The 12,500-nt window shown below is 46.3% G+C and overlaps 1 protein-coding gene across 1 annotated transcript in view; it reads right to left on the bottom strand.

The window, feature by feature from the left end:
- Positions 1–12,500, bottom strand: part of kbtbd3 (kelch repeat and BTB (POZ) domain containing 3) — a gene marked incomplete at both ends in the record, with an annotated part of 20,785 nt that overhangs the window by 2,657 nt on the left and 5,628 nt on the right. The window contains one exon of the mRNA XM_080543656.1: positions 1–118. This exon is cut by the window's left edge and continues 173 nt beyond it. Within this exon, the coding sequence (XP_080399782.1) occupies positions 1–118 (118 nt within the window). The remainder of the gene's footprint in view (positions 119–12,500) is intronic.

The raw sequence follows: 12,500 nt of genomic DNA, 5'->3' as shown, positions 1-12,500 counted from the left end.
TCTCCGAGCCCAGGATGTAGACGGAGCTGCCGCACACGCTGGCCTCTGGGTAGTAGATGGCTGTAGGCAGGGGGCTGACCGAGGTCCAGGTTTTGGCCAGGGGGTCGTAGAACTCCACCTGAACATGTTGACGTCACTCAGCCGCACTCTCCACACCGCTGCCCTGCTCTCCACACCGCTGCCCTGCTCTCCACACCGCTGCCCTGCTCTCCACACCGCTGCCCTGCTCTCTAGACAGCTGTGTCTAACTCTAATACAGATAGTTAGACTGAAAACCACCGCACTCCTCCTACAACCACACTATGTCTCTCCTTCCTTTCATTCTATACAGGTGCATCTCCAAAAATGTTAATATCAAGGCTGCTATCAAAGCAACCTGGGCTTCTCTAAAGCTGCGTGCACACCGCGGACCGTGACCCACCGTTCTGGCGCAACCTGGTGGGATGGACTTGACGTACTTCAACATGCGATGCAGATGCAAAGCTCTACTCGTGTTGCTAGCGAAGTTTCCCACAGAAGTGGGGAAAAAAACGTCAGTTCAGATATATAAACGGGTTATTTTGATAAATTGGACACATTTTGTGAATATATATGGTTACTTTCTCGCCTGAAAACATATAAAAACTTCATAAAATGACATATTAACACTTGTAGAGCCAAATTACAGATTTTAGCCAATGGCGGCTGTGATATTCTGACGTGTAGCAAGAATATAATGTATAAATGATGAGACACACACTGGATATCAATTGGACTCTTTAGTTATTCGATGTGCACGCATTACAGCATATGCATTCACTGACTCCCGACTGCGCATGACCGGGTCTTGACTCTTGACAGTGTATCGAGTCTACCACCGGGTGGCAGTAGGTAGTCTAAACATTACATCACTCCTTTTTTTTTAATAAATGATAAAGTGCCTAACATTCAAACAGTCCATTAACTTGGAACATTGTTAACTCGGAAGAACATGTTAACAGTCCTTTGGTACTCCTGCTCTTTAATCGAAGTCACGCAGGTATGCGGGAGGTTGTCTGTTCTCCCTAACTGGATACCTCGGCGGAGGTGCGGGTGGAGGCGTAGCTGGGCCTACTTCCTCACTGACCTCTGAACTTAAGTCCATTAGAGTGTCTGGGTTGTCTCGGACAATCTTCTTAAAGAGTGAACTGTTCCTAGTGGTGGTGTAACCACTTCTTCCAGCTGTTATCATGGAACCTTTGACATCGATTACTGTGAGCGGCTCTGCGTTGTAAGGCGTAGTAAGCTTGTTCTGTTTTGGTTGACGACACAGGACGGTGTCTCCTGGCTTGATGTCAGAAGGCGTAGCGTGTCGTCGAGCATCTGAGAGAGCTTTCATCTTTGCCTTGGCCTCTCTGTCGATTCTGCGTATCTCTTCGTCAGCAGGGATGGTGATTGTGTCTGCTGAGGGTAGCTTGGTGGTCATCTTCCGTTGGAATAGTAACTCGGCAGGTGACGTGTTCGTCGTGCTGTGGGGAGTGGACCTGTACTCACGCAGGAATATGTGCAGCTGTTGTTTCCATGGCATCCTCTGCATCTGGGCGATTCTGAGTACTTTCCCGACGGTGCGCATGAATCTCTCAGCTGTGGCATTAGCTTGTGGCCATAGAGGTGTTATCTTCCTGTGCTTGAACCCTAGGTAGTTGGCAAACTCAGCGAACTGGTTGCTGTTGAAAGGAGGTCCGTTGTCAGTCTTAACAATTCTTGGGATTCCAAACATGGAGAAGACTTTGTCCATGACTGGTATGACTGTGTTTGCTGAGGTAGATCGAATTGGCTCAACAATTGGGTATCGTGTGTAGTCATCGACTATAACTAACAGATATTCTCCCGATGGGAGTGGGCCATAAAAGTCAGCACTAACACTGTGCCATGGTGCGTCTGGCAGCTCAGACATTTTGAGTGGTTCGGTCCGGGTAACTGGAGTGTTCACTTGACATGGGAGGCAGGTCTTGGTGATGGTCTCTACCTGTTGGTCTATGGTAGGGAACCATACCTTTTCTCTGAGTAGGGCCTTTGTCTTAGCTACGCCCTGGTGGCTTTCATGAGCAATCTGCAGCGCCCTCTGCTGTAGAGCTGCAGGTATGACAATCCTGGTGCCTCGCAGTATGATGTCGTTACCTGTGGACACTGTGAGTTCATCACTGACGAGCTTGTATGGTTTCAGTGCAGCAGCACCTGGTGAGCGGTCTGTGATTAAACGCCATGAGTTATTTCTGATGTGTGCACTGACCTGTTGCAGGAGTGTGTCTTTCAATGTCTCTCGCTGTATCTCTTGTAGTGTCATCGCCTTGGGTGTTGCTTGAAGTGCTACGAAGTTAACGTACTCCTCTGCAACCTTGGATGCTCTTGTGTTCTGTGACGACTGTACCGGGAGAGGGTGTCTAGACATGTAGTCAGCTGGATTGTCAGCTCCTTTTCTATATTCCACTCTGAAGTTGTACGGCTGTAGTCTGAGGCCCCATCTCTCGATCCGTGCAGGTTGTTTTGATCTCGGGTTATTCCATATCATCTCCAATGGTTTGTGGTCGGTTACCATGGTGAATGGATGTCCATACAGATACAGGTGAAAATGTTCGCAGCTCCAGATGATGGCTAGGGCCTCACGTTCTGTTTGCGAGTATCTCGTTTCTACATCACTGAGTGCGCGGCTGGCGTAGGCTATGATGCGCTTCTCTCCCCCTCCTCCTTTCTGACAGAGGATGGCGCCTAGCCCCACCGGACTTCCATCAACAATGAGCTCCGTCTCCTTCCTGGGATCGAAATATGACATTGTTGTGTCGCTCGTCAGGCTGTCCTTGAGCGTCTGGAGTGCCGTAGCTTGATCACTGCCCCACTGCCACGGAGCGTCCTTCTTCGTGAGCCCACGGAGCGGTGCAGTGATGGTTGAGTAGTCCTTTATGAACCTGGCGCAGTAGTTGGCCATGCCCAGAAGACTTCTGATCTCACCTGGATCTTTGGGGTCGCTGGCGTCGTGAATGGCTGACACCTTCTTTGGATCTGCAGAAATCCCGTCGGCAGAAAAAATGAACCCAAAGAATTCAAGGCGCTGCTTGTTGAATTCGCATTTGTTGCGATTGAGTGTCAAACCACTGTCTTTCAGTCTTTTAAACACTGCTCTCAGAGTGTCGTCGTGTGCTTCCTGAGAGACGCCATAGATGATGATGTCATCGCTGAGGTTCTTCACGCCCGGTATACCTTGCAGCGTCTGGCAGATGGCGTTCTGGAACACTTCAGCGGCGGATGATATACCGAAGTTCAGGCGTTTGTATCTTCTTAGCCCGAGGTGTGTTGTGAACGTTGTGATGTAACGACTCTCTGGATGCAGCTCGAGCTGGTGGTAGCCTGCTGTGAGGTCCAACTTCGAGAATACCTTGGCACCGTTCAGCTCGTGTATTACATCGTCCATTGTTGGGGTGATATGTCGTTCTCGCTGAATTGCTGTGTTCGCCTGACGCATATCAACGCAGATTCGGACTTTATCAGGGTCTTTTGGCTTCGGTGGTGTGACGATCGGGGAAACCCAGGGTGTTGGTCCAGATATAGTTTCAATGATACCGTCGTTCTCCAGCTTCTGAAGCTCCGCCTCGACCTTCTGACGGACATGGAAAGGGACCCGTCTGTGCGGCTGGCACGTCGGTTGGATGTCGGGGTCTATATGCAGTTTCACCTGGAAGTCTTTCAGCTTTCCGATTCCGGTGAAAAGCTCTGGGTAGCTCTGCACGAGCTCATCTGCGACAGTACGCCCACTGGGTGGCATCACTGGCGGCGTGTTCACCATATTGATGATCTGGATCAGCCCTAGTTCACTGGCAGTTGCGTAGCTGAGCAGAGATTGTCCGGCGTCGCCTCTGAGAACGTAGAACACACTCTCTGTCCGCTTGTTAGTAGCCTGTACTTTGCATGCAAATTTACCAATGATAGGTAGAGCGTTGTTGGACCCATATGGAAATATTTTGATCATGGCTGTGCTGAGCATAGGCTTTGGGTCAAGTGTGTTTAACACATCTTCATTAATTATGTTGACAGCTGCTCCTGAATCAATCAGTATTTTAACACTGACACCATTCAGCTTGATGTTGGTCTGGGGTTGCTGTATACTTGTGCTGTTGATTACATACACATACCTTTCGTCTCCACTTGATGAGTCTCTTGATTTAGTCTCGGAGCATGCTGTCACCTGGTTCACTTTCTTAGTGCTCCGCTGCTTGTAGTGAGCTGTGTCTTCCTCTTGGCTTTGATGTGCAAATTTCTGACCACGGCAGTGTTTGGCATAGTGGTTAGGCTTTCCACAGGCCCTGCAGTCCTTCCCTCTGGCTGGACAGTCACCCTCGTGTGGATAATTTCCTCCGCAGTTTCTACATTGCAAGCTCTTCTCTTTGTGCCTGTATGCTGCATGTTGCTGTTTGGCGCCCTTGAGATGCAGTGCATTGATTGCGGTGACAGCCTTCTCTTCTATGCTTTCTGCCTGTTGTTCAGAGATCTCTAACATTCTCCCTAGGTCTAACATATTAGTCAAAGTCATGTTTGGCTCTCTGAGCGCTCTCCTGCGCAGCCGTGATGAGGTACAGCTCTGTATTATTTGCGCGACTATTTCTCTGTCTGCATCTGCAAATTCACAATCTTTAGCTAGCATCCTCAGTCTGGTATGAAATGTGTCTAAAGACTCACCGGGAAGCTGTATGGCTTGTCTGAACTTGTACACAAGGTAGTGTGTGTTCTTTTTCGGTGAGAAATATCCGTGGAGCTTCGTCTTTGTGTTTTCATAGTCATCACTGTCGTCAGCCAGCGTGTCGTAGATATCATGGACTCTCTCTCCAGCTAAGTGAAGCAGCAGTGCCCTTTTCCTTATTTCTTGAGTAATGTTTGTGGCTACGGTGTAATTTTCAAATCGGTTGATCCATTTGTTCCATCGCGTTCCAAGCGAACTGGGATCGGTTTCTGTGTCGAATGGCTGTATGGCCATGTGGCCCGAAAATGCCGACTGCATGATACTAGCGTTAGCCTGGGTAGCTTAGCTTAGCTTCTTGCTAGCTAACTACTCACTTCGACTTTTCCGGACGGATTCTTCTTCTTCCTCCTTCAAAAATCGACACTGGTGGCGTTTCCACTTTGAATCCTCGTCGCCATTGTGATATTCTGACGTGTAGCAAGAATATAATGTATAAATGATGAGACACACACTGGATATCAATTGGACTCTTTAGTTATTCGATGTGCACGCATTACAGCATATGCATTCACTGACTCCCGACTGCGCATGACCGGGTCTTGACTCTTGACAGTGTATCGAGTCTACCACCGGGTGGCAGTAGGTAGTCTAAACATTACAGCGGCCAAAATTGAGGATTTTAAATCCGAAGCTGCGTGCACACCACGGACCGTGGCCCACCGTTCTGGCGCAACCTGGTGGGATGGACTTGACGTACTTCAACGTGCGATGCAGATGCAAAGCTCTACTCGTGTTGCTAGCGAAGTTTCCCACAGAAGTGGGGAAAAAAACGTCAGATTAGATATATAAACGGGTTATTTTGATAAACTGGACACATTTTGTGAATATATATGGTTACTTTCTCGCCTGAAAACATAAAAACTTCATAAAATGACATATTAACACTTGTAGAGCCAAATTACAGATTTTAGCCAATGGCGGCCAAAATTGAGGATTTTACATCTGAGGCGAGAGCTCTGGGCAAGAAACTACTTCCGGTTTACTTCCGGTTGTTTAAACGGATCCAACGCAACGCAAAAAGCTGAATTTTTTTGACTGATTGGCGCACCCTGACGGTCAAGAAACGCAATGCAGAGCAAGGCAACTGATCAACGCAACGGCCCCATTGAGATGAATGACTTCCGGTGCAACGCAATGGCCATGTGTGCACGCAGCTTGAGGCGAGAGCTCTGGGCAAGAAACTACGTCCGGTTTACTTCCGGTTGTTTTAACGGATCCAACGCAACGCAAAAGCTGACATTTTTTGACTGATTGCTGCACCCTGACGGTCAAGAAACGCAATGCAGAGCAAGGCAACTGATCAACGCAACGGCCCCATTGAGATGAATGACTTCCGGTGCAACGCAATGGCCTTGTGTGCACGCAGCTTAACACCTCAGCAGGGCCACAGGCTGGCTTCCTCCATGCCACGCCACATTGATGCAGTCGTTCGTGCAAAAGGAGCCCAGACCAAGTATTGAGTGCAGAAATGAACATACTTTTCAGAAGGTCGACGTTTCTGTTTTATACATTTTTATATATTTTTATTGTTCTTATGTAATATTCTAATATTTTGAGGTACTGGATTTTGGATTTTCATGAGCTGTAAGCCGTAATCATCAACATTAAAACAAAAAAGGCTCAGAAATATTTCACTTTATATGTAATCGAGAATATATAAAAGTTTCACTTTTTGAGTTAAATTACGGAAAATAATGAACTTTTCCACGATATTCTAATGTTTTGAGATGTACCTCATATATCACCTGTATATCATCTTTCAAAACGTATGGGCGAACAGAAATGGTTCCTTCTACAACAGCATGTTTGGATACTAGATTCTGATTGGCTAGAAACAGTGGTAAATACCCCCAACTCCCTTCAGTTCAGCTCCAACCGCATTTCCAGTATCATTGCGCCTCCCAATCAATCTGATTAAGAACACCTGTGCTGACTCATTTACCATTCGGCTCAAAGGCAAATGAATGTGGCCTAGCCTACAATGCAATCGTTGATCTTGTTTATGGCACTGTATTCTGTGGCGGAAGGATATATGTATTCTGAAACGACTGTTACAACTGTGTATTTTTTATATTATGTGGTAGTTTTTGTAGAAAAGCAATTTACCATTCGAGGGCGGGGGTTGTGGAGACATTTACCACTGGTACAGGGGTACTGTCATGCCAAATCGTGTGCACTGCCAAATCGTGTGCACGCGTCACGACCTAACGCGTCACGACCAGCTGGCACGCGTCACGACCAGCTGGCGACTGTGACGCGTCAGTCTAGTGTTTTTGAAACCTCCGTTTAGCGAAAAGCTTTAATTTGGCTCTACAAGTGTTAATATGTCATTTTATGAAGTTTTAATATGTTTTCAGGCGAGAAAGTAACCATATATATTCACAAAATGTATCCGGTTTATCAAAATAACCCTTATATCTATCTGATCTGACGGTTTTTTTCACAACGTTATTACTTGTCACTTTAAGCCCAGGAGGGAGTTAGCGATTAGCGATGTTTAGCTTAGCTTAGTTTAACAGAAGTATCTTCACTTTTAACATGACTTCCCGTGGTCGTAGAGGGCTGGTCGACGGCTTAAAATGACCGTGTAGACCTGTAGACCTTATCCAGCTATAGTCTTGTGTTTCTACCCCGGGCATAGCCGGTGTTATTCACGGACAAACACTCCTGTTAGAGTGGTTCTAGTACACTGGACATAGGTAACACATAGAGAGGCTTCTCCTCTCTCTCTCCATCCTACACTACACTACACTACGCATCCTATACTACACTACACTACGCTAGCTCGCGGTGTTCGGGTGACAGCCAGGGCGCGTTCGTAAATACGCTCTGGAAATCTGATCAGCACTCACGGAATGCCTCTTGTCCAATCAAATGACTTGGTCCCTTTATGACGTTGAACCCAGTGTGCGCTCCGGGGCTCTCAGAGCGAATTTACGAACGCAGCCTCAAGTTCAATACTCGCGACACACACGGACTGGTCCAGTTTCACTAACCACTGTGTAGAGTAGTAGACGCATCATTTCTACTAACACAGTAATATGACTACATGATCACACTAGTCTAGTCGTGTTTAAGCCCACGTTTCACTCTCTACTCCTAGACACACACTGTCCTAGTCACACACACTCCTAGTCACACACACTCCTAGACACACACTGTCCTAGACACACACTGTCCTAGACACACACTGTCCTAGACACACACTCCTAGACACACACACTCTTTTTTATGATGTGTAGTATAGGATGCGTGTAGGATGGAGAGAGAGAGAGAAGGCAGGGTGGGTGTAGGATGGAGAGAGAGAGGAGAAGCCTCTCTATGTGTTACCTATGTCCAGTGTACTAGAACCACTCTAACAGGAGTGTTTGTCCGTGAATAACACCGGCTATGCCAGGGGTAGAAACACAAGACTATAGCTGGATAAGGTCTACAGGTCTACACGGTCATTTTAAGCCGTCGACCAGCCCTCTACGACCACGGGAAGTCATGTTAAAAGTGAAGATACTTCTGTTAAACTAAGCTAAGCTAAACATCGCTAATCGCTAACTCCCTCCTAACGTCAGATCAGATAGATATAAGGGTTATTTTGATAAACCGGATACATTTTGTGAATATATATGGTTACTTTCTCGCCTGAAAACATATTAAAACTTCATAAAATGACATATTAACACTTGTAGAGCCAAATTAAAGCTTTTCGCTAATGGCGGCCAAAACGGAGGTTTCAAAAACACTAGACTGACGTGTCACAGTCGCCAGCTGGTCGTGACGCGTGCCAGCTGGTCGTGACGCGTTAGGTCGTGACGCGCTGATGGCCGTGCACACGATTTGGCAGTGCACACGATTTGGCATGACAGTACCAGTACCAGTGGTAGATGACTCCACAACCCCCTTCCTCTCATGGTAAATTGCTTACTTCTTGAAGCCTTCCTGTTTAGTACCAGTTGTTGCAGCCATTATGTCTGTGCTGGATGTCATTTTTACTGTTGACCACTGAGTGGCGAGGACATAGGAGTGCACAGGTATATAGGTGAGCTCACCGGTAGGCTACAGGTGTTACTGATTGAACTGGTGAGCACACAGTCTTTGACCGTGTTGCCACACGCGAAACTGTTTTAGTGTATCATGATTTTTATATTAAAGTAAACAAATGATTGCAACGTACAGAAGTCGTCGGTGTTGGTATCACGAGTCAACTAAAGTTTACAGTTCAACAGTCGCGGTGACTAAGGAGGAAACAGTCACCACATTTAAGTCAAAGACTAGCTCATTTGGGCGAGTGGACTAATTGGTGAAGTGCTGCGCTTCAAGAAAGAAGAATTGGAAACTAAGCCGATGTTTACCTCCGTTTGAATGGAACCGAGCGGACCAGTGGACAACTCGACTTCAGTAGGCTATCCATTTCAGATCCACCCGTTTCAGAGCTCTGGGTGAGTGATTGAATTGCCACAGCTGAAATCTGTCGTTGAGTGGTGAGTAGCCAAGTCGCTGGAGATAATTTGTTTGAAAACAAAGCGTAAACAAATGACTGAATGTAACAATGGCTACAGCGCAAAGTAAAAATGGTGATGACGCACAGCTGGTGGGCGTGGCTACTGCCAGCCCTGTGGAAATGAACCCAGAGGATTTAAAACGCAAAAGGCAGCTCACAAAAGCCTTGCTAGACAAAATAGACACTTTGCAAACAAAAAGAAAATGTCATTTGAACAAAGCAAACAAGTTAAAGGAGACTATTAATAAACTGATGTCTAACAGCAACAAGGATTGTAAAGAACCAGTGAAATGCGAGTTTGACAAGTTTAAACTGATGTGCCATGACGCACAAAATGCACACACAACTCTATTACCTTTGCTGCCAGCCGATGAAGCTGACAAGCATGAAGTGTGGTATAAAGCCAAAACGTTGAGTGTCAATGAATTTACAGATGTGGTTACAAAATGGTTGGAATGTGAAATGGATAATGAATCGACTGGTGCAGTTACAAAACGGTTGGAAAGCAATAATGATGCTCATGATGTTGATGGAGCTGTCAATCACTACAAAATTGACGACGAAGATGAGGTGCATCCTTATGACAGTGTTTCTAATGTGGGAACGCAGGTTTCAAGTAAACGATCACAGAAGAGCCGTGGCAGCTCAAGGAGTGGCCGATCTTCTACAGTCTCATTAAAATGCATTGAAGCTGCAGCCGAGAAAGCTGCACTAGAAACGCGCGCTGCTGCTTTGCGTGACAAACATGTATTGCAGGAGCAGGCTGAGCAGCTTCGGAGGAAACAGGAACAGCTTGAACTTAACACCGAGATTGCAGTGTCCTCTGCTAAACTAGCAGTGTTTATGAAATCTGATGGAGGGAGTTCAATTAAAGAATCGTACACAAAGGAAAGGAAAACACCTCTCAATCCTGGGGCCAATGAATTCAATCCATTTCCAAGCACTATTATGAAAAACATGCATGTGCAGCCAAAGCAAAATATAGGCCTACAGTCTCATTCACAATCCAACCAGAAGGCATCAAGGTTAAAGAGACATGGAACAACAAACCAAATGATGGATTCTGGACAGGTCATGGAATCTTCCCACATTCTGGATGCTGCACAGGTCATAAAATCTCCTCACATGCAGATTTCACACAGTCAGGATTCTGAACATGCCGTTCAATCTTCTCACGGTCAGGCTAACTGTGGTGTTGTACCTTCTCCTAACACCCAGGACGGCAATATTTACAGTCTACTTCAATCACAAAATCAAATAACGGAGCTCTTGGTGCAACAGCAAAACATGAATTCCCTTCCAATAAGAGAAATTCCAGTGTTTCATGGAGATCCTCTGTCATACAGAGCTTTCGTCCGAGCATTTCAACACTGTGTGGTAAATAAGACCAACAACAAAGGTGATTGTTTGTACTTCCTACAGCAGTACACAAGAGGGCAGCCTCAGGAGCTAGTCCGCAGTTGTCAACTTATGCCTCCCGACAGAGGTTATGAAAGAGCAATGGAACTGCTGCAGGAGCATTTTGGGGATGAGTTGAAAATTACCGCTGCATATGTGGACAAGGTGCTTGGCTGGCCATTGGTGAAGGCTGAGGATGTCAAAGGACTGCAAGCATATTCACTCCTTTTGCGTGAGTGCTGTAACGCAATGGAAGAATTGAAATACATCAATGAACTTGACATGCCAGCTAACATGCGAGCCGTGATCCAGAAACTCCCCTACAAGTTGAAAGAAAAATGGAGAACAAAGGCGTGTGAGCTTTGGGAGCGCCATCAGCGCAGAGCTCAGTTTTTAGATATTGTTCTTTTTGTTGAGCGCCAAGTGAGAATTGCATCCGAACCTATTTTTGGAGATTTACAGTACAGTAGCTATGAAAAGCCTGTAGAGAAGAAACCATTTGGTGACAGGAACAGATCACCATCAAGGATCAAGGGAAATGCCTATGCTACAACTATTGTAAACACTGAACAGAGTGATGTTGCAGAGTCTACAAGCAATGACAGAAGCAAGAGACAAAGTGTACAGTACAAGACTACAAAATCAAATCTGTGTCTGTGTTGCTCCCTTGAGCATGGGTTGGAGCAATGCCCACAATTGGAAAAGAAAGCACACACACAGAAGATAAGTTTCCTGAAGGAGAAAGGCGTTTGTTTTGCTTGTTTGCAAACTGGACATATGAGCAAACACTGTGAAAGGCGCATGAGTTGCAAGGTGTGTGGTCAGAAACATCCAAGTGTTCTCCACATAAACAAGGAAAAGGAAATTGACACAGATGGGCTACAGAAAAAATCAAGTGACCGCACACACGTCTCTACCTTTTCTGGACATACAGGAGCCGGTAGCAGTGACGGCATTCTCTCAATCCTCCCAGTGCAAGTTAAGTCCTCCAAAGGTGACATAATAATTCAAACATATGCATTTTTGGACCCAGGAAGCACTTCAACATTCTGCTCTGAAAGCTTGATGACAAGGTTGAAAATGACTGGAAGGAGAGTAAAGGTTCAGTTGCGTACCATGGCGCCAGATCAGGAAGTTTCAAGCTTTATTCTTCAAGGTTTGGAGATTGCTGGCTGTAACGATGGACAGTTTTACAGCCTTCCTGAAGTTTTGACCCAAGAGAAAATGCCTGTGTCAACATCTAATATAATCTCAGATGAAGAAGTGGCGAAGTGGTCATATTTGAATGGCATCTGCATCCCTCACATCCAAGCCCAGGTGGATTTGCTGATTGGCACCAATGCCTCCAGGCTAATGGAACCCTGGGAGGTGGTGAACAGTGTTGGAGAGGGGCCGTACGCTTTCAAAACCCGGCTGGGATGGGTGATAAGTGGACCCCTCCAAGGAATCTGCAACGAGCAAAATGACTGCTCTCCGGTGGTTGCGAATAGAATTGCAGCTGGAGGAGCAACATTCAGATATGAGCGATGAGAGGACCCAGCTCAAGAGAGACCTACAAGAGAAAATACAACACTTGAATACACAGATTAAGACTAGCTTGGACAATGAAAATAGTTCAGAGAATGGATCCCATCTTGCAGAGCTGCAAAACCAGATTACTCAGTTGAGTGAGGAGCTGGATTCTGTGCGTGCTGAGAGAGACCACCTCCAGTGTGAGAAGATCGACAGCCCTCAGAATCATGCAGAGGAGTTGGAGAAGCTGCTCTCTTGTGTGACTTCTCTCACTGAGGAGAGAGACCAGCTCCAGAAGATACTGGAGGGAGTGAGAGACGAGAGGAGTCAGCTCAAGATGGACCT

This window comes from Nansenia antarctica (genome assembly GCF_963989245.1).
Source record: "Nansenia antarctica genome assembly, chromosome: 12".
Lineage (NCBI taxonomy): Eukaryota > Metazoa > Chordata > Actinopteri > Argentiniformes > Microstomatidae > Nansenia > Nansenia antarctica.
Note: the sequence above shows the minus strand (reverse complement) of the source record. Positions and strands in the feature narration are given on the sequence as shown.